Source organism: Hippoglossus stenolepis, chromosome 23 (assembly GCF_022539355.2).
Source record: "Hippoglossus stenolepis isolate QCI-W04-F060 chromosome 23, HSTE1.2, whole genome shotgun sequence".
NCBI lineage: Eukaryota > Metazoa > Chordata > Actinopteri > Pleuronectiformes > Pleuronectidae > Hippoglossus > Hippoglossus stenolepis.
Window position 1 is genome coordinate 3,962,851 of NC_061505.1, and position 22,301 is coordinate 3,985,151.

Sequence of the window (22,301 nt, forward strand, 5' to 3'; positions counted from 1 at the left end):
TTTCATGAGCTTTGCAGACAAATGAAAACGTATTCACCCCCGTGGAGGTTTTCATTTGACAACATTGTAAAGCTAATCTAAATTAAACTCTCCTGCGTGCAGTAAAGATTATTCAACTGAATGTAACTAACTTGTTTAGTGTGTAAATCTACTGTGTCCAACACAGTATTTAGAAATGATCCACTTTGGTCCTTCATATAACTTAAGCTTTATGTTGTTAGACAATTTAATAATGTGGTTCAACCTCATACATTCGCAGTGAGCTAAATCTTTTTTCTACAATAAAAATTTACTGAGTTCTTTTAAGACTGTTGCATCACTGACATTTACACATTTTCACAAATGTTCAAAGGCACTTTTTGTTATGTTCTGACAGACATTGCAAAAATATTTAGACTAATTTCTGTTTTTTCTCCGGGTAAGTTTGCAGCATGAAAGTGACAATGTTCCTCATTAAGTGAGAAATGGTAGAAAGATGAAACACATTCTGTTGAAATGTGTGAGGTCGTGTCCTTTTCTACTTTCAACTTTAACGAGAACTGAATAACAAAAAATCAATAAAGATCTTTGCCCTTTCCAGATGTCCCAGCGACAAGATAAAAACATGCACACAAATAACGTTTTGTTTGAATTGGAGCTCTGTTGAAGGTTAACAGGCCCTGAACTGAAGGGGGTAGTCTTAATTTTTGTTTTTCTGTTTGGTTCCACAGTGTGTATGAGGCTGAAGCAGCAGAAACAAGATGGCCGACAGCCCGTCAGTCAAACCCAGAGAAACAGAAAGCCACAGTGTCGAGCAGAGTCAGACGTGCCTCTGTGTTCAGATGACGCCTGGGTAAAAAAACAAGCAAACACACAAAACTGCATTTATCAGAAGTAAAGCAGTAATTACACACGTCACTCTATCCTCTTGTGTTTCAGTTAAAACTAGAAATACTGCACTGGTTGGCGGAGGCAGTTTCCATCTACTTATAAGGTCACTGTGACCTTTACCCACTGAGATCTAATCACTTCTGTACCGAAAGTTGAAGCAAGTCCCTCGAGGCGTTTTCCAGATAATCGCATTCACAAGAATCGGACGGACAACCCAAATGCCAAATGCCTGCGGCCACAGGGTGTCGCCGGCGCAGATGACTTGAGTCCTTGTTCACCTTGTGTCCTCGTCCACAGGTCTCTAAGTGCCCGTCTGGCTGCAGACTGCAGGGTTTGATCTCACAGATGGAGAGTGATGTGGACAGAAAACTGTGGAAGGTTTGCAAGACGGGGAAGTTGTACGAGGATGCAGCTGAGACGTCCATGACGGCGATGACTCAAATCTACAACTCAAACCGCAGAGTTATAGTCAACAGATACAGTGAGACTGTTTGTTTTTTCGCTCTGCTGGACGAAGTAAAGTCAGTAAATAAATCAATGCGGGCTGAATAATGCTGTTTTTATTGTGTTCAGTCTCAGAGCTGAAGTTTGTGGAAAGCGCAGAGGAATTGTCTCGAACTCTCACGTCACTACGGAAACGCTCGACCAGTTTGTCGGACCAACTCAAAGAGCTGCACGGCGACGTCCGGAAGCAGATTGAGGACTTGTATCGAACGGAGGTGAGATGAGTTCACGGGCCGAAAAACAGAGACAAGTTTCATCTCAATCAAGTCTTAGGTTTTTATTCTCTGTGAATCAAGAGACAGATCTCATTGTCAACTCATCACATTTCCTCATTATTCCAAGAGAATGAACCAAGTCCTTAATTATTTTATCATAATAAAGTGCCAACATATGTATTATAAGAGGATTTAACCAAGGTACCAACAAAGATCTATTCACTGTGGTCAACACCATGAACAATAATATCCTGATGCAACCTTTAAGGTCGTCATATCACAAGTCCTCCGATTATCACTTTCTCTCATGTGTTGTACCCCAGGGCTTAGTTTTAGGACTATTGTTTTTTTTCCTTGTATGTACATGCTCCCAGAATTGGGTCCGTACTTTCTGTCATGTTGTCCTTTCGCACACGAACAATGCAGCAGCAGATTCTCTGTGCGTGTCTTTTTCGTGTGTTGTATATTTAACACCTCACGTTCTGTCTTATCTAACCAGGTGGACATCGACATGACGCTCCGAGCCTGTCACGGGTCGTGTCGGTCAGCGCTACCGTTCACTGTCGATCACCCCAGTTATCAGACACTTGAAACTGACATGGACCAGATGAACAAGGCCGTCAACCAGAGAAACAAAGCCGCGACACCTCCTGAAGACACTGCACACGTCTTGATGAAAACTGTTATGAGCCCGGCCCCGTCTGCAGAATATAGGAGCATCCCAGCGGTCCAGAGAGAACTGCTGACCCAGTTTGAGGACATTGGACAGAATGAGTTAGGTCTGGAGGAGCTGCTGGACTCTGCAGACGTGGAGGTTCTTGAACTTTCAGATTTGCAGTGAACATTTTTGAAAAGGTGTTTCTCCTCCATTTTAACAGGACAATTCAAATAACTGCAGTTCCTGTTTTGTTTACCACGGATATGGTCAGAGTTTCATATTACCTCATCTCAACAGTTTTATTTATTAGAAAACAGCTGTAATGGATTTCCATTGCTGTGCTGCTTCTGTAAACTTGATAAATGATTTAACTGTTAATCAGTTAGAACAAATGTCAAACACCTCATACACACCCTATTATCCAGTCTTTTTAGTAACTGAAAATTTAATTTTATGCATGTTAGTAAAGACTTTCACATTCGAATATTTGAGTTTCTTGTCTTTCTCCCTGTTAGATTTCAATGTTTCCCTAAATTAGGCTCTTAAGATAGACGGGTGACTAATTTATCGGTTCATAATTGAATTGGCAAAAAGTTGTTACACCTTTTTTTACCTGTGCATGTTTAGTCAAAAATATTCCTAATCAAGTTAATGACTACAAATTGATTTTTTTTATTTTGCTGCTCATGTCGTTTTGTGCCTTTTAATATACTATGATTTTTTAAATCATATTTCCAAAGACGTGATTATTTATTTTCAAATTTGAACTACATGTTAACCTTTGTCATTTTTCGGACGATGTGCTAACCTATGACGTTTTGGGGTATTTCGGATGACATGCGTTATAACCTACGACTATTTCATATAACGACATACCAACCAATCATTTTTCAAAGAATTTGCTAACCTTTGACTTTTTTAATCATATTTCGGACAACATGCTAACCTGTAACTTTCTAGTCATTTGCCATACCATATGACCTTTTTATTTTTAGAATTTTTCGAAACGATGTGGTAACCTATGACTTTTTTTCATATTTCGGACGACATAATGAAAAAGTCATAGGTTAGCGTGTCGTTTAAACCACCTAAAAAGTCATAGGTTAGCGTGTCGTTTAAACCACCTAAAAAAAGTCATAGGTTAGCGTGTCGTTTCAAACCACCTAAAAAAGTCAGGTTAGCGTGTCGTTTAAAACCACCTAAAAAAAGTCATAGGTTAGCGTGTCGTTTCAAACCACCTAAAAAAGTCAGGTTAGCGTGTCGTTTTAAACCACCTACAAAAGTCATAGGTTAGCATGTCGTTTCAAACCACCTACAAAAGTCATAGGTTAGCATGTCGTTTCAAACCACCTAAAAAAGTCAGGTTAGCGTGTCGTTTTAAACCACCTACAAAAGTCATAGGTTAGCATGTCGTTTTAAACCACCTAAAAAAGTCATAGGTTAGCATGTCGTTTCAAACCACCTAAAAAAGTCATAGGTTAGCATGTCGTTTCAAACCACCTAAAAAAGTCAGGTTAGCATGTCGTTTCAAACCACCTAAAAAAGTCATAGGTTAGCATGTCGTTTTAAACCACCTAAAAAAGTCATAGGTTAGCATGTCGTTCAAAAACTGGTGAAAGTCATAGATTAGTATGTTGTTCGAAACATGATAAAAATATGTCGTTTGAAGCCAAGTAAAAAAAAGGTCATAGCTTAGTGTCGTCCAAAAAGTCATAGGTTAGCATGTCGTTGGAAAACTGGTAAAAAAAAAATCATAGGTTAGCATGTCGTTGGAAATCTGGTAAAAAAAAGTCATAGGTTAGCATGTCGTTGGAAATCTGGTAAAAAAAAGTCATAGGTTAGCATGTCGTTGGAAATCTGGTAAAAAAAAGTCATAGGTATGTTGTTGATTAACAGCCAATGAAAAACGTCCATGTCCTGTCACCTCATCATTCATGGCTTTGTGTGATCAACCTGAGTCGTCTCTTTCCGAAGGTTCCACTTCTTCGGCTTCATGATAAAAGGATATTCATACAAACCAAATTCCTTTCAAAATGATCTGATCTTCGGTTCTTTGCTGGCAAAGTTAAAAGTTGTTGCATCTTTGTTAATGAAAAGGCATTAGTTTGTGTAGGTTCGATTGTTTATGCAAGGCACCTGTTGGTTGGACAAAAAACAAACACTATGGATTTTGTTCAAATTTTAAAATTTCAAACAAACAAGCTCACATCTGAGAAGCTGTGACTAGCTTCTTAACTAGTAATTATAAAAATTGTCTAACAGTTTGTCAATTTGCCCATTGACTCTTCAGCTCTTCTGTAAATGTCAGAATTTTAGATAGTGTTGTCTCAGACATTTCTGATCCTGCTTTGTAATAAAATAAGCATGAGTGAAAAAGGCTCATTTATCCTCCAAAAAGCTAAATGAAAAAAAAGGCCAAACTGTGGAAACATTTTTAAACACAGCACTTCCATTTTATTCCACTACAAAAAAAAAAGAGGCATCTCGAGAGCACCAGTAAAAGAACAGAGTCCAGTTCATCTCTATAATGGACTGGACTTTCAGCCAAGCAAAGAAAAAGAAGTCCTTGTATCTTAGCCCCAGAGAAAGATGTGAAACATCTCCACTGTCCACGTTCACATGCAACTGTACTGTTAAAGCCTCTGCAGAAGCAAGACGATGCGGAGAGCAGGTCAGAAGTCAAATGAAAAATCTCAAACAGCACATGACAGAGGAAAACAATCCGCTCGTCTCTACTGAGGAGAGAGAAGACAAGACGACTTCTTTAAAAACCACTTAAACTAGCCCAGGAACAAAAATCACACCACAATGGGTAACAATCTAATACTGTAATCAAAATATTTCAAAGGAAACAGAGACTCATTATCAGAGGGGTGTGTGACCCGATGCTGAAATACACTGTACACTCAAGAGGTTTAGCCTGGCTTACTTGTAACTTATAGAAACACAGTAGGCCGTACAATCATGAAATTGTGACCAAACTTTCAAATCTTGTGTTTCTGTCCAGCATGCATCTATAGGTGAGTGGGACATTTTACAATAACATCGGCTCGGCTGCGACAGTGGCTGGATGCGAGTTGTTTAACACATGAAGGAAGCTGAACTTTGGAGGGTTTGGAAATAACGTCACGCAGAGCAGCTTGAGGCAGATTTCTGGAGTTAGTCTTAAAATGCCTAGCACTATAAGAAACTAAAAAAATCATTCCCCTCGAGACTGAAGTGTTTAAATAATAATCTGAGCTATGAAAATCTCAACACAGGAAGTATTCCTTTACAATTCTCTGCTTATTACATTAATAGGAACATTGATTCCCCCTCCCATGTACATTCAAGCATGAAAGGACCAGAGTGAGAAAAACCCATGAGTCTGATAACCTTGTGGTTTATTTTCAGTAGAACAGCCTACAAAGGTTTTCATAGATTGTTCCATTCAGAAAAGATAAATTAAAAATGATTGTTTTTCTCCAAAATGTGAAATTAAAAATGCTTGTGGACCTTTTCTTGTCTTCAAGTGAAAATGCATAGCAGGGTAACTCGTTGCTCCTCCGGGGTTCGTCACACATGGCTCTCGTAAAACACCTGGCAGGGAGCGGTCATATTTGCCGTTGGTTCGGGCAAGGCCTGTTCAGCGCTCTGCTCGCCCTCAGCCTCCGCCTGAGCCTCGGGCTGAGCTTGAGGCTGAGGCTGCTCCTCAGGGTTAAGAGGATCGGGCGGTGTGTCGGAGCAGGGGGGAGGTGAGGAGGGTGTGGCCTCTGGCTGTGGTGGTGCTTCAATGCTGCAGTAACCTTCGGCGGCGAGCTGCGGGTGGACCGACACCTGGATGGCTATGTGCTGCGGCTGCTCCTGGACTGAAGAGTTGTCCGAGTCAGCGGCGGGGGATTCGCTGCGTTCCCCTCGCTCTCTCTCCCTCTCCCTCTCCTGCAGGATGGTGAAGACATCTCTCCCCCCTATGGAGGCGACTATGCCCGTTACCTCCCGTCGCCCCTCCGGTCCTTGTCTGAGAAAAGTGTGCCTCATCTCCTCCACGCCCACCACCTCAAGGATCTCCTCCATGAAGGTGCGGCAATTCATGATGAGCGGGGGCAACGGGATGCTGCGAGCAAGCTCCTCGATGTACCGCGCAAACTCCATGGTCTTGAACTGCGTCACCTTGGCCAGCTCCAGCGTCTTGGTCGAGGTGATGATCGGGATCCTCTTGGCGATCTCAAAGGCTTTCTGCAGCTTCTCGGCGCCCTCGGTGCGGAAGAACTCATTGATGGCTTTCTCTGTCTTCTTTAGGTGGCTGCTCATCATGCAGAGGCGAGTGATGTTCAGGGCCATGATGATGGTGAAGGTGACCAGACACACCACCATGTAGTACACACCCATGTCACCATTGGTAATTACCACACGCAGTGTCACCGTGCAGTTGGAGCTGCTGTACACGTTGGACGCCATGCAAGTGTACTTTCCACGGTCTGCAAACTCGATGTTGGTGATGTTGAGGACGCCATTGTCCAACAGCCACCACTTCCCACCTACAGAGACAAACAGACGGAGGCTATGAAACATTTGGAAGAGCAGAATGTTTAGCCTGAAGGACAGATGTTTCATGTTTTGAGATCTCAGCAATAAATGTATAACCAATAAAACCAACAGTCAGAACGAAATACTGAAAACAAAAATGTAAAGTTTCCATTTAATCCTAAAAAAAAAAAAAAAAAAATTGTATTTTATATAGACAACCATGTAAAGAACAAACCCTGTGGGCAGTTAAGAGAAATCTCCTGGCATGCCAGCACATAACCACCACGTTTTGCAATGCACATAACAAATGACTTCAAAAGTGTACAATGTTCTGAGGCAGAGGACAGAGGCCTTAGCTTTGTGGTTATGGTTTTTATTTTGATAATTCAGGGCTGTTTTCAGAAACTTAAAAGAATACAACCGATAAACCAAGTTTTTTTGGGAAACTTCTCAAAAATCTTTCTTATTGAACAAATTAAACTTTGTTCTTTTGATTATGGTACCAGAGACATTTATAACTTGCTTCTAAAAACATGAAAAGTCACTGCCCACTAAGTGACTCACTCGAGAGTCAAAGTTCTCTTAATGCATCTGTTTCTGTGCTCAGTGACGCCGCAGTGAATTCTCCTCTGCAGCGTTTCTGCAGCTGCAGGAACTCGCTCTCTCTCAGATTTGCTTACATTTGCACTGTTCTGACTCTTTATGGAGGCTAACAACTCGAGAACACACCATTTTGGCTCACATCATTATCAATCAATAAAAAATAATAAGTCTTTTGGCCAAGAGGAGTTGTCTGTACAGTACATCTCATATTTAAGCCTGTCTGTGATGATCTCAAACTCTGGCTCTGCAACGTAAATGTCTACTTTACATTAAGTATGGGTTCGATTAGTGCATGACGGATATTTGATTTCTGATACATTGGCTCATGTTGTTGGACTGAAGGACTGAACATGGTCTTCATGTCCAGAGAGCAGCAGTGTCCTTGTTACACCTGCCATGCTTTGCATATTAAAACAGGTGGTGGCTCAGTTTGACTCGCAAATCAAAACAAGAACAATCCATCTCACAATTTTGTCGAACCTTTTCTAGGATTTGAGCCAAATGTGTGTGTGTGTGTGTGGGGGATATAATTGTATATTTTGAAGATGTTTAAAGAGACATTATTCTAGTGGAGTCGCCCTCTGCTGGTCATTAGAGAGAGTACAAGTTCCAGGCACTTCTGCACTTGGGGTCTATGTCTAAATGTATAAACAGACTATGGCTCCAACACACAAGGAAATCATAAAGAGTTGATATATTCAGAAAACATAAACATGATTACACCGTGTCAGAGTCTTATTTATCTGGAACTACGCAATAAACCAGCACATAACTCAAACTGTGGCTGAGGTGAGGAAACGTTAACCAGTAAGATACGTTTTTGAAAAAGGATTTGTCACCAGCACTGCCTGTCAGTCAACACCTACAGTGATGTGTTTTCCAGCTCAAGGCCTACGTTTGTTGCTGGTTTAAATACCCTCACATGTACAGATTCAAGCACGTGTGCAGCCTGGCTATAGTTTGTTGGGTGAAACTCACTAAACCTTTCTGCCCTGATTATTTTGCTTTGGTCATCAAGGGGATAAGATTAACCCGGCGTGATTCAGAAAAACAGGCAGCGAGAATAGAGCGAATGAGACAACAGCTAATGAGTGAGAGAAAAGCGAGGAAGAGTTTGTAACGCATTAATGAATAAATTAAAAAAAACAAGAAATTATTCTAAATAAAACCAGAAGGAAAGTATTGTGCTTTTTGGATTTATTTATTGGCACAAAACCCTCAGTAAAAACACAAAAGGTTGTGATGTAAATCTTTATTACTGAGCTTTAAAAAAGGCCCATGCTAGCTATTTCCCTTGTTTCTAGTCTTGGTGCTAAGCTAAGCTAACTGGCTGTAGCTTCATTTTTAATCATACAGACATGAGACTCCAACTGATATTATCCAACTCCCTGCAAGAAAGTGAATAATCACAATTCCCAAAATATAAAATCTACTTCTTTAAAAAAAAAATCATTGTCTACAGCTTCAGTTTTATCTGCTGAGGTTTTCCCGTGGATGAAATGTAATTAAATCATGCTTCAAACAATGAAACTCTTCCTTTTCAAAGATACAAGATTATACAAGTTAATCAACGAACTTCACTGACTTCTAAATAAAAAGTGTTGACTTTCAGAGCTGCATTTATCCACAGAAAGCTACAACTCTGTCTGTACAGTGTGGCAGTACGATGGACAGACATCACAGAAGGCGTCTCTAAATCTTAGGTCTGGACGAGACTGTAAAAACATTTCTGCCGCCCTCTTTACTGCTTTAACACAATCAATTTCCCACTCTGGTTTCCTCTGGAGGAGATGAGTGGGTCGTCAGGAGGAGCAGCAACACTCTACCAGAAAGCCAGAATCTAATTATACCTTCACCACTGACTCATGTGATGAGATTGATGTTCTTTCCAATACTACGAGGAAGTTAGTAAGAAAAAAACACAAGGAGCCGGAGAAATAAACATCTGCAAGTGCAGGTTAGTAAATCTGATCTTTAAGTAACAACTGTTTGACAGCAGGTAGTAGTTCACTCAGTGATAAAGTCTTCCACTGCCTAATTACATTCCTGAGTGTAACCCAGGGGGGAAAGCTCGGAACGGTAAAGACGCTGTTTGTGGGTCATAAGAACAATGCAGGTTTCAACAAGTCGGATCAGAACTAAAGCGTCAAAACAACAAACCCTTCTTCCCTCCGCATTCCTTCTGAAGTGAGTTGAAGATTTGAAAACAGACAACGGAACTTCTGAATGAGTTTGTGGATCTAACCGGTAAACGTTCAATATGAGAGGATGTAACTGAGTCGTCCAGAAACCTGTGAGCAAGACTTTGAGATCAAACGTTGATGCTGCCGTTCTACCCCTTGTTCTTCTACGTCTTTCCTGTCGCTCTGTATCCGGCAGAAGTGAACTATCTCTACTAATCATTCACACTTTTCTGAATAAAACATTAAGATTCAAAGAAAAGGGGCAAAGTTACAGGTTCATAAATGAAATACCATTTTATTAGGCAATGTTTTACTAAATAAAGGGATCAAGGGGTTTACCACCTCCCCTAAATCACTTCCTTGGGGGTAACACTGTAGTATGCATGTTATTGTAATGACTTGATATCAACTTGATAGTACAGAACAAACCTGACACCTTATCTATACATTCAATTATAATTGAGTGACTGACAGTGCTGGTGACAAAGAGAACAGGAAACCAGATTTAAAGTAACAGTACAATCTGTCTCACCACTCATCTCCGTGTCCAGACGGACGCCATGGGAGTTGAACCACAGAACTCTGGGGAACGGCTCTCCGGTGATGTTACAATCAATCTGCACACAGCTCCCCTCCCGGGCAATTATCTGGCTCACTTTAGTGAACGCCACTGGGACAAATCCGCCATCTGTCCCATTGCTGGTCTCTGTGCCGTTTCCATCCACGTCCACAGATAAGGCCCCGGTGGTGTGAGAGGCGATAAGGGACACCAGGACCACAAACACGTCTGCGCCGCTCCAGTGCATTTTCTCAGAGTGTTAGCGATGGGGAAGAGACTTGTCATTCCTCCTGGGTCTCCATCCTGCACACTGGCTATCTCTTGACAGTAGAAGGCAATTTGGTCTTTGGCTCTGTGGCTCCGAGGATCTCACTGAAAACAAGAAAGGGATTTATGGCATTTATTAATGAGTCGGCAGAGGACAAAACATGTACCTGTTCGGGACTTGATGCCCAGAGGCTGGAATAAACTGATACGGAGGCCGTTTGTGTAACAGGCTCTTGAATGTCACAGGGCTGCAACTTAAGACCCTTTTCATTAATAATTAATCATTTGTCAGATAAAAAAAACATCTAAAAATAGAACAAAAATGCCCATTGTAACACCTCCAAGTCCAAGGTGACACGTCCAAATTGGTTTAATATGCAAATTAATCAAATTTACAGTTGCGTACAACCAAGAAAAGCAGCAAAATGTCACATTTGGAAAAGGCAAATTTAGCATCTATCCTCAAAGAAGTTGCTTCAATGATTAATCAGAGAGTTGCATATTAAATTCTATCAATTAACACACGTTACAAACTAATCATTCAAGCTTTAATCATTGTGTGTCTCTTAGTCTTTTAAGTGTCTTTCAGTTCTTCAAACAAATGAAATTAATACAATTTAAAAATCACTTAAACCATTTGGGCTAATTTAATTTTAATATCCAATCAATTATCGCATCATTCATCATTCCCTATAACACCAGAGGTTATATCTGTACATATGCTTAAATATATATATCTAATACTTTTAAGTGATCCTGTTCTCTAATAGAGGATTCATTGATTTGTCAACTAAAATAAGCATTTTATCAGTTTCTTGTCCTGTTTGGTTGTTCAAGACTTTTAACTGGAGCAAAGTGGTTTTATTCCCATTTTGATCACGTTCATTCATAATAAAATAAAACACCAGTGTCAGGTCTTCAATGACGGATTCTCGTCCTAACAACACAAATATCTCCAATTGGCACTAATCCTGAACGGAACCAGCTGTTACGTGACAACAAACAGCAGCTTCCTCCTCCTCCACGTTAACATCTGGATTCTCATGAAAACAAAGCCACGACATAACGGAGCGGTGCAGGGCTTCGTCTAATCTCTGGACCACGTCCTCGCAGTGGGGACGTGGAAACAACGAATTTAGCATCGTGAGCTTCCACGCGTGAGCCACAAAAACACATGCATAATATAAAATAGATGATTAAATGTATATACTCGTTTGTATTGGAGGGTTTTGACGTTACTGCGGCGCCGTTTAACGCGTAGGAAAGGCGCGGGACCCGGCTATGTGCTGGTTGGTTTTAGCATCAAGGGACCCATCCAGATCCGCCTCAGCTGTTTGCTGTGCACTAGCGTCTTTAGCGAGTGATGAGCTAACGTCGTTCAATGTGCGGCTCAAGGTTAAAAAGGACATTAACGCGGGTAATAGTCGGAGTCGTGAGGACACAGACTTGGACTCACACCCGAGCATCGCGGTGACGTTACCCCCCCCGCCTCAGCTGCAGCTACGCGGACAACTTGGCGTCGACGTTAGCGGCTAAACGAGGCGCTAAATCCCGACAAATAACCGGGTGACCGCGGCCGGTTCTCTTACTCACATCGTGGTCCATCGTTGTCTGAACGCGGGCGTCGGTGAGAGGAACCAGAGTCGACGCGTCGTCGCTCATTTCTCCGGCATCTGCATCCTCCTCTGGCCGCTGCTCGACCGCTATGTCACCGCGACGCGTCGCTCTGCGCTGCGGATCAACTGCGGATCAGCTGCGGACGCACGGAGGAAACGTCGCAGGGCTGAGTCGCTGGAACAGCCGAGGCGGCGAGATGAATTTTAAATAGTAATAATAATAATAATAATAATACACTTAGAATTAATTTTAGTCATATAACACCTTTCACAACACTAATAAAATCTGATTTACGAGTTAAATATAAAATAAATGAAGGCAAACAGGAAACAGTTATAAAACAATAACGTATGTAAAACACTTCACAGCTGTGTTTTTAGAGTTAAAAATGAAGGCAGAGAATAGGAAACAGTTACAAATCATAACTTTTATATAACAGCTTTTAGCTTTAAAATGTGCTTCACAGAGGGCAAAAAAAATAAATTATATAAAATGTTGAGGAAGAGACTAAATATCAGAAGTTCCGTAAATGTCTTACCCCACTTTAAAGCTGGAGCTATTGTAATAAGTTACTCGCTATGACGAACAACATTTGCCAAAAGTTGCTTATTAACATGTCCTGTTGACATTGTACATTTATTCATTTGGAGTCGTGTTTCTCTCGGTCTCCAACAACTCCTGAACTGTGGTTGATGATAATCCCTGTGAGGTTTGTTGCTCCATTTGTGCCTTTTCACTTTGTAATTTGATCTAATATAGTTGACTAATGCACTTTGGTTAGAGTCATTGGCTTGAAAACCTCACTCGCATTAAGGTGAAGTGTAAATACATTTAATTTTGTGGTGCAGTAAATGGTTATTTTTGTGCACGTGCATTAAAACATGCACACATGCAAATGGCCTGTGGTCACAACCCATCCCCTCCCGTGTTTATTATCTAAATCTAAAAAGGTTGGACTATGTGAGGAGGAGTCACAGCAGGATTCAGGGCAGCACAAAACAAAGTTATTTTGGAACAATAAGGAAATATGGATTACACAAGAGATTCCTGGGAGGAAATAACTGAACAAAAGCCCCTTCAAATATCGTCAGGGCAATCCAGGTTGTAGAGGCTGTTTGTTAGACAGTTGATGACTGACCTTGAAGCCACAGTTCAAGTCTGAAATTGACACTCTGCACCAAGGCCTCAGCAAACAGCCAGAGCCAATAATGCTCCATGTATGTTTAGGGGCTATGGCTACTTAAGGGAGTGGCTGTGGTGTTGGTCTGTCAGGTTAGAGTCAGGGTCAACAAAACAAGAGTAGCTTTTACGTGTCAGTAAAATCAAGATCACACTATCCTGGAGAAATTACATTCCGTTTAATAAAACGTGATGTAAGGGACGACAAAAGGCCAGACTTCAGCTCCACTAGAGCCGTAAAAACAGCAGCATAACTGGAAGATCACATCCTGACAGTGTTACACAGGCTAGATTTGAGGTGCCGCTGATAGTCAGAAGGAGAATCTGTGAAGGAGCCTTGTACTATGGCAAAGGTTTTTATCGTTTGTGCACATAACCCAAAAAAATAAACTACTTTTCTAATCTACAAGAGCAAAAACTGCTACGACATCTGAACGTGCAAAACCTCTTCAGGCATTTGAAGAGATAGAAAAGTAAACAAAAAGAAACAGATATTTGATGAACAGCACCAGGAGCTGACCGACAAACATCAGCACCAAGTAATTGAGCTGAAAAGCAGCGCCGAGCTCAGAGCTGAAGTTTGCATCTTCTCCACAACAGACTGCTGTGAGGAAACCCTTGGTTTAGAGGTAGTGGCATTAACATTTGGTTCAGTTTACCAGCTCTAGTAACTAGTTATCTTTGCATTGAAGTTGTACATGCAAACAAACAATTGGTTCATAAAATATAAGGTATTGCTATAGTTGTAACTGCTCCAGCATTTACTGGGAAAATTTAAATCCAGGGATCTGGATGTATATTTTTTAATGTGGAATTGTATCCTTAACCTGAGGGTTTAAGTATTACTGCAGCAAGTGGAGCAAACTCCTGATTCCTAAGCTGCTTATCTCCTCACCCTTCACAGATTAATGTTTCATTTGTACACAAACACTCGTGAGAGTTGCACACACTGTTCTCTGAGTGCCGCATATTCACACAGTGGGGAGGAAGTCTGAACAAAGGAAAAGAAAAGTTTCCAACAACAGACGGCCTCTGTTGTCAGCACGAACTCCAACCATGCAAGTTTCAAAACAGATGAAAATGAGAATTGTTTTTTCTGACTTGAACTGAATTTTCCAGGGTCAACAGGAAACAAAGAGGCCCCCTGATGCAGCAGCTCAAAGCTTGTTTCAATCAAAATGAAGGCAGGAAAGATAAAACCATCAATGCATTTTAAATTTCACACAAACACATTACTGGAAGAGGAAAAAAAAAAAAAACAATAGAACCAGGCCAATGCGTTGGTTTCTCTGTATTCTGCAAATCCATGAACCAGGAAATCACCTCACATTACAATCATAGACTGCATCTAAATATGGACGACATGCCAGCTCCCTAAAAGTGATGCCAATGCATCTCAACCACCTCCATGTTTATTTAATGTCTGTGATCCGAACCATTTCATCAGGAATAATTCTGTTTTGAGTTCTCAGAACAAAAACATAGAAACTCAAAAGACCAAATCCAGGATAATTAAAAGCCATTATTTACTTTTTTGTAGATGAAAGATAAGACATCTTTTCTGTACAGGACAAATAGAGGTTTACAAAGCCATGATTCAAGCGAGTCTTCATTGATCCAAAGACGTTTCAGTAGTGAGCATCATGTTTTTAAAAACAATTCTTAGTGTCTTCATTGTTTAAAGTCAGGCAGGAAATATATTAAAATATATTAAAATGAAGTTAGAAAACCTACATCCACGAGGAACAGTCATCACAGAGCTTCTTTGATGAGTAGAGAGAGTCGTCTGAAACCCTGTTGAAGAATTGAGACGTTAGTGGCAGTTATAATAAAATAATCCTGTATTAGTCCCATGAAGGAGACAACAGGGAAGGTAAAAAAAAATCAATAAAAGGTAATAAAGAAACAACTTAATGTTAAACAAATTATATAGAATAAATATAATGTGAACAGGATTGCATTATGTAAGATTGACATTTCATGGACAGATATTGAAGTAATGATTGGTGGTTGTACCTCATCGATCTGTTCCGGAGTAGACAGAGAAAAAGCCGCTCTGACATAGGGACAGGGATCATTACTGTTGATCATGAAGACGCCTCCAGGAACCAGCAGAACCTTTAACACAAACACTTGTTACTCAACGACACATATCTCTTTTCACCAGTTTTTACACAGTCAACCTTTTTGTGCATCTAAAGTCACGAGAACAGAAAGAAAGCAAACGAACAACATTTCCCAGAACATCCTTTAACATCTTTCAGGCCCACAAGACAGTAATTACAGCTTTGCGTGGAAAAGATAAAGCACAAACAGAATTAATTACAGATTCTAAGTGTTGTCCCTCCTCATCCTAGCACCAACGATTACTGAGAGTCTCCACTGTGTCGTGTGTGGAGGTTTAAATATCCTGGACTCTAGAGAGAAACCAACTGTGCAGGGAAAAGCCTGCTTGTACCCAGTCGTTTAAACATGGCTAATCAGCCATTTGCTCACAGGGATTTACAGACAGTGTGTGTAGGAGGGGAAACACTCAGCAGCTAAACCCACTCATTCAGTGCACAATGGCTTCTATACATGCACCATCTTTCCCTCTATTCACACAGAGAATCTCCCCTCGTATAAAACATCTGCTCACAAACAGTGCGACAGAGAAACAGAGGCAAAAGCACCCAGATGCATTCTGGGTACCTGTTATTTGCACGTTAGAGTGAAGCAGGCGTGTGAACCTGGAGTTTAAAGAGTTCAATCACAGGATTTGTTTGTGAATTCTGACCTCTTTCTCCAGCGCCTTCTCCATAATGAGCCTTTGGGTGTCAGCAACGCCCTTGAGTTTGATCCACAGGAACATGCCTGCTGATGGAGTGTGCCACTCTGCAACGTCTACACACAGACACACAGACACACACACACACACATTAGGGAAAGCCAGGGTGTTTTCTGACTCAGCATTTAAAAAAGGAAAAGAGCCATAAGATTCAACATCCATAAGTCACATTGCTAAAATCCATGAATACCGTCTGTACCAAAGAATAAATAAAAATCTCCCCTCCCATTGTACAAGAATTAAGCTTAATGGGATGGAGCTGTGGTATCAAGCTCCCACCGACACACGCTACCTATCAGGAATCAGTCTCAGTTGTAAATCATGATTTTTCACCTTGTTTTACAACTTAAAATACTAATTACACTAAGAGCACCTTATCAAGGTGATAAAAAAAAACTACCTAAAATGACAGGTATTTTTTTTTACTTTGACAGGTCTGTCATGCTGTGGTTATAAGTTACCGTTTTGTCAGTTTACAGTAAATCCAACTTAAATCTGAGGTTTTATAGGTAAAGTCCTAATTAGACAACAAACCTTTGAGCCACTTGTCTGCAGAGGTGATCATGGCGTCACGTTGTTTGCTGTAAAACTCAATCACCCTGTGAGAAGAAAGAAATAAAACAGTTTTATTCATCACAGCAGGAGAGGTTGCATCGTTTATTTGACGCTATAATTCACAGTTTATTTCTTAACGTGTCACGAGATACACACCTGTCTATGTGCTGCAGGAAACCATCTTGACCCCAACTGTGCAACAGCTGAGACACCATGAGCTGAAAGGACACAGGAGACGGGTTTATAAAAAAAACAAAACAATATGCAGATTCACTCAAGATCTCTGCATTATTTCTTGAGGAAAAACACCCCATATTGTAACGTTAAAGAAAGTGAGCCCCCTTTATCAAATCTGCTCTAAAAGTGGTGGGAAAAAATGTTTACCAGCATGTGAACATTTCTGAGTCTCTATCTACATTCTAGTCCATATTAGATAGAAAAAGCAGAGGCAGGGATTGAATCAGAGAAGGGCAGCAAGTCTCTGGTTGATCCCAATTAATCCTCCTTTCTTAGCAAAACCTCTGCAGGTGCTTCTAATTCATGAATCCAATAATTTGGCTTCGGCTGTAGCGTGAACACAGTCGCTGCTCGTGTTGGTTTGAATGTGGCGTGCCTGGTGGGTGCGACCGGCATCTGGCACACAAATCAGTGATGGCTGTGCTAAAACAATATTCCACAAATACAGAGACTCCCCCACCCCTAAGCCTCAGAGGTTTGCCCGGTGCAGTACTTATTTGCTTTTAGCACATTTGCATGCCAACAAGATGGAGGCTGCCACACAGGCTGAATATCAAATAACAGAAATCAGGAAGAGGTTTGCAAGGGAAACCAGGAATTCAAAATGTTTATTTGGTGATGGTGAAAAGACCAGGATGTGGTGGAGTAAAGTTAAAGCTTGATTCACCTGTGTGAAGGTACTAGTGTGCATCGTTGAGGCCTGGATGTGCAGCACAACCCGGTCCACCAGCGGTTTGGGACCCGTCACAAAACCAATCCTCAGCCTGAAACAGATGCAGGAAAACATTAAATATCTCCCACACAGAATCATGTGTAATATTTAACATTACTTTAATTATTAACTCTACAACATGACCCTTGAGGAGAACCACAAACATTTACCTGCACAAGGCTCTTTATTATACACAGACTTCACACATTGCTTGTCTGTTCTTACACTGCACTCAATTTTCATGACTAAATGCATATAAGCAGATTTTAATTCCTAATAAACATGCATCTGCAAAACATTTACTTTTAAAAACAAAAACTGAAAATGCACTTTAATGTCTTATATCTAGAAGTGTATTCAAGTGGTTAAACATTAAGATGTACATTTTGCAAACATGCTATAATGCAACTTAAAATAATGACCAGAATGGCTCAATAGAGCACATACATCCACTGAGGTTCAACAGTGCCCTTTAATTCAATCAGGCAGCACAAGATTACACACAGCTTTCATGAAGATCTTATTTATTGAGAAATACAAGAGAAGCCTTCTTTCCTATAATAAAATCAGCTTTATCCTGCACACACACAAGTTTAATTCCCAGCTGAAGTTAAACTGGAAAAACACACCCAGTTGCAGGAAGCACACAAACACTGCTGTAGCAGAGTCACATGCACATGGCATTTAAGAAAAGCAAATACACACAGACACTCACCCTGAAGACAGGATCTTAGAGAAAGAGTCTGTCCTGATGATTCTCCCATCAACGTCCATAGAGAGAAACGTGGGAGTCCACGGCTGCCAAACAAAGACACGAGTCACACTGTGGCCTCAATTCATAATAATTCAACTTAAATCAGTGAGATCAGACCTTGAAGTAACAATTAAGAGACAACTCAACTAATGTTCTTATTTTAATTTGTCATGTAAAAGCACATTCAGACAAACAGCAGGTGAGTGAACTCTCTGTACCTTGTCAAACTGCAGGAAATAGTACGGGTCGTCCTCGATGATGAGCATGTCGTACTGCCTGGCCAGCTATTAAAAAGACCAGAGCACGTTAATAGAAAATGATAGACTGAATCTGCAGGGAAATCAGCCTCACAACAAGCTCTAATGAGGAGTCGGTGTTCTACTGACAGCTTTGCATACATTTCAGATTCAGAGTGATTCATAAAATAAGTCAGATGCAGTGTGTGCATGAAGACGTCGTTGACTCTGAGGTTTAAACATTTCTGCGTCTGTTTTCTAACTTTACAGGTGGAGACAAACCTCGTACACGTCTTTCTTCCTCTGAGCCGTCATGGAGGCACCGGTGGGGTTTCCTCCGTTGGGGATAGTGTAGAGGACTCTGGGAGCGGTGCTGCCGGGCTGGTGGACCTCTGACGGGTCCCACCGAGACAAGACCTCCTTCAGGGCCGCAGGTACGATGCCGTGCTGATCACTGGGAACGTTGATTAAGTTGCAACCGAGTGGCTGAAGCTACAGAGTAAAAGCAGCAAGTCACAAGACTGATGCAGCTTCTGTTACTGTAGGTGTGTCGTCATTAAAACAAGTATACACTTTTCAAAATTTAGAGCTCTCACCGCTGCCAGTGTCCCTGAATACGTGGGCGCATCCAGCAGAACGTTGTCTCCAGGGTTGACCAGCATCTCAAACACCTAAAGGCCAAAAAACAGTGAAGACTCAAAGTCAAAATAATCATGAGGACTTCTTTTAAAGCAACATGTAACACAATACGATTTATAAAGCATATTACCAGTTAAAACATTTATGTATTCAAAATATATCTAGCTCATTGTATGCTAACAGACATCAAGAATTTGTACATTATCCCAGAGGTGCAATTTGTTGAGCAGTCATCAGTATTCAAACAAATCCATTAGGCAAAAAAAAGTGTTTGCAGCTGGTGGTGTCAGTACCTTACAGAGCCCCTCCTGGCTGCCTGTGGTCACACACATGTCCATCTGGCCGTTCTCCACGGTGTAGTTGGCGGACGGTGGATTGTGGAGGTTTTTCTGCAGGTTCTTCATCCACGTCAGCAGCTCTGGGATCCTAGGCAGAGATGGAAGGTTTTTAAAATCTTACAGCACAATACAGTAATAACCAGTTGTAGGATTTGATGTCCAGACTTCTCAGAAGCAGGATCATTTCAAATTGATCGGGACAGTGCTAATTAACCAACAGACAAAATACTGTAAATGAGCTGGAGTTCGCTGAATAAGCTACATTTCATCCATTGTCCCTAGCTATGTCTACAAGGCAACCTGAAATACAACAAGCTCATATCAATAATTATATCCATTATATACACACACCAACAAACTGTACACCAACTGACAACGATTAAAACACGACAGCAGATAAAACAGTACCTCATGAATACATACTACACATAATAAGCAGATAACCCATATTGAAAACACTGCACACGGTAGAAAAAGGTCAAACAAACATAAAAATCCAACTGTACAATGCGACACAGATAAATACAAAGACACAGGCATGTAAACGCAAATATAAACTGGAGTGGTTGCACATGACTTTGAGGGCCCCAGTCAAAAGGGAGCTGGGGGGCCCTGCATCGAACAACGCCCCCCCGGTTCAAATAAAACACAAGACACCAAACCTCATTTTAATCTTCAAATGATTTTTATTATCAGAGTCATAAACAAAGTGCATCTCGATCACATCACACACAAACACAGGAGAACCAGGCAATTGCCCACTTTGCCTACACTGCTGCGACGCCCCTGGTTCTACTGATATCTGTTATCAGTGATTACTCAGAGTCAACAAATCAGCCTGTGAAACGAGTCACTTGAAGCCACAAAGTTTACAGAGGTGGTCGTAAAAAGATAAGCTCCACACTCGGCTGGAAAAGATTTGATTCTGATGCAGCGAGAAGTAAAAGTGGGATATATATTTTAAACGATTTCATTTTAATTACTAATGTAGAGGGCCACAATTCTCATTAACACCTCTGACACTGATGAGTTCAGCTTTTCCAGCACAGGTCTCTCACTCTGCTGTTCAGAGCTAATTTTATAAGTTTTTTTAATTTCTCAAATCCCCAAGTGTAGCCTCACTTTGGCCGTTCAAATGTATTTTCATTAAAACTCTGACTGATGCTATGAAAGAGTGTGTGGATTTCTGTTTAGTTCTCTTACCCATTCGAAGCGGAGTACTGCAGAGCCCTCTTCATCGTTGTGGCATCGAAGGTGACCGTTTGTCCATTCTTCACCGTGATGGACGCCGACTCGAAGGGGAAGGTGTTGGGGTTCGGCGCTCCTCCGGCCAATGAGATCAGGGTCGGAGGTGACCGCTGCTGCAGCTCAGCTTCATAGAGGGGAAGACACAGAAGATGAGATTTGAGTTGATATACATATATACAGATTTGAGCTGAAGCACTAACATCCTAGTGTGAAAAACAAACTTGCAGGAATCATGTAACCTAGACAAACAATTCAGTTCTGTGCCAATTTAACTGAAGATTAGTTTGAGAACATTAAGCCCTGCAGCACAACTTTAATTGACATAATAAGGGGCTTAAGGTGGCTCATGCTGTTATTAACTAATCTGTCTGGAGGAAGGTCCCCGAGTCAAAATCTGGTCTTAAAACATTAATAGTTTCAGCAAATACTGTTGCATTTGCTGTCAAAGCACATTGTAAACTCTGCTTTTAAAAGAGTGCTATAGAAACAAAGATTTATTATTACTAACTCCTCTGAGTATTGAGATGGAACATGTAAAGTAAAGCAGTAGAAACACTCACTCAGCATCCGGATGGCAGAGGGTTTTCTAGCCGCACTAACAGCCGTCAGAAACCGAGCGTAATTCATGATTCCTGCAGAAAGAGGCAGAGAAAATAGTTTAGTGCACGAAACCCATCGACGCTGCACCTGTTCCTGAGGCTCACAGTGAAACACCAGGTCTGTCTGGTTTGAGAAAGATGGAGGATAAGTGCACACTGATGATGTGTCTGCATCTAAACACAATGTTTAAAACATCTTAAAGTGTGACAACAGGTGCAGAAACTCCACAGGAGCAGTGACGCTGCTGTAAACACAGATCCAGGGTAGTTTAGTACCGATGCCATGTTTACCGCCACTGATATCTGCTGCTTTTCATTCATAAATTCATGTACAAGTAAAACTATGCATGTTGGTTAATCTGAGTCGTGTTGGACTCGTGTTAACCCGAGTTAAAGTGAATTAACTCGAGTACAAACAGGCCTCACACTCACCAGGACTCTACTGCGACCACGTGAGCGTGAATCTTTACGTAGAAAAGTTGTTTTATTTAACGTAAACTACGACACTGACTGGGTCACGCTCAGCTGTTCCACCGACCTTGCGTAATGTGGTTTGATTCTCTTCTTCTGCGTTTTTACTGACGAGTCGCCAACTAACGTGCTCGAGTGCACACCGCCCCCTGCTGCTCAGGCTATTAGCCCCGACACTAGGCGCCACGGGGCGTCTGGGTAATGTAGTATTTCAAATGTGGATATGCATGGTAGCCAGTTAGCACGCCACGTGGAAAGAACTACATGACCCAAGCGTTAAAACACAACTACAGCTAGTTTCCCCCTTCACATGTTGTTATTATAGGAGTTAGCATGTAGCTAGTTAGTAATAACCAAATGAAAGAACATGGCTGTGAACTCTTACCGGTGGAGAGTTAGCTTCGGCCGTCACCGGTTAGTTCTTCCCCGGTAGAGAGCGACCAACCGTCGGCTGTGGAGCGACTGGAAAGAGCGAAAGAAGACGACAACTTCCGTGTTGCTAGCTTAGCTTGTTCGCGCTAACC

At 41.3% G+C, this 22,301-nt stretch overlaps 3 protein-coding genes across 5 annotated transcripts; 1 reads left to right on the forward strand and 2 right to left on the reverse strand.

The window, feature by feature from the left end:
* Nucleotides 1-22: 22 nt before the first annotated feature.
* On the forward strand, nt 23-2,731 carry LOC118102937 (fibrinogen alpha chain). The gene is made up of 3 exons (XM_047338899.1): nt 23-1,351; nt 1,444-1,589; nt 2,089-2,731. The coding sequence occupies exons 1-3, from the start codon at nt 1,216-1,218 to the stop codon at nt 2,428-2,430; spliced, it is 624 nt and encodes a 207-aa protein (XP_047194855.1). The 5' UTR covers nt 23-1,215; the 3' UTR covers nt 2,431-2,731.
* A 1,947-nt stretch (nt 2,732-4,678) lies between these two features.
* On the reverse strand, nt 4,679-10,383 carry mfap3l (microfibril associated protein 3 like). The gene is given in 3 exon segments (XM_035148671.2): nt 4,679-6,764; nt 10,072-10,359; nt 10,362-10,383. Coding segments are annotated over 3 exon segments (1,272 nt in total). The 3' UTR covers nt 4,679-5,802.
* Nucleotides 10,331-22,300, reverse strand: aadat (aminoadipate aminotransferase). 3 transcript variants are annotated; one of them, XM_035148669.2, is made up of 15 exons: nt 22,163-22,300; nt 21,268-21,339; nt 20,663-20,831; nt 19,415-19,547; nt 19,079-19,153; nt 18,765-18,974; nt 18,465-18,530; nt 18,208-18,290; nt 17,448-17,544; nt 16,700-16,761; nt 16,523-16,587; nt 15,938-16,044; nt 15,178-15,279; nt 14,896-14,955; nt 10,331-10,470 (listed from the first exon to the last, which is right to left on the reverse strand). In XM_035148669.2, exons 2-14 carry the CDS (start codon nt 21,332-21,334, stop codon nt 14,914-14,916), a joined length of 1,278 nt encoding a protein of 425 aa, XP_035004560.1. In that variant the 5' UTR covers nt 21,335-21,339; nt 22,163-22,300; the 3' UTR covers nt 10,331-10,470; nt 14,896-14,913. The 3 variants fall into 3 exon arrangements, with proteins under 3 accessions (XP_035004560.1, XP_035004561.1, XP_035004559.1); XM_035148670.2 differs by lacking the exon at nt 22,163-22,300 and adding an exon at nt 21,845-21,947; XM_035148668.2 differs by lacking the exon at nt 22,163-22,300 and adding an exon at nt 21,739-21,887.
* Between the last annotated feature and the right edge of the window lies 1 nt (nt 22,301).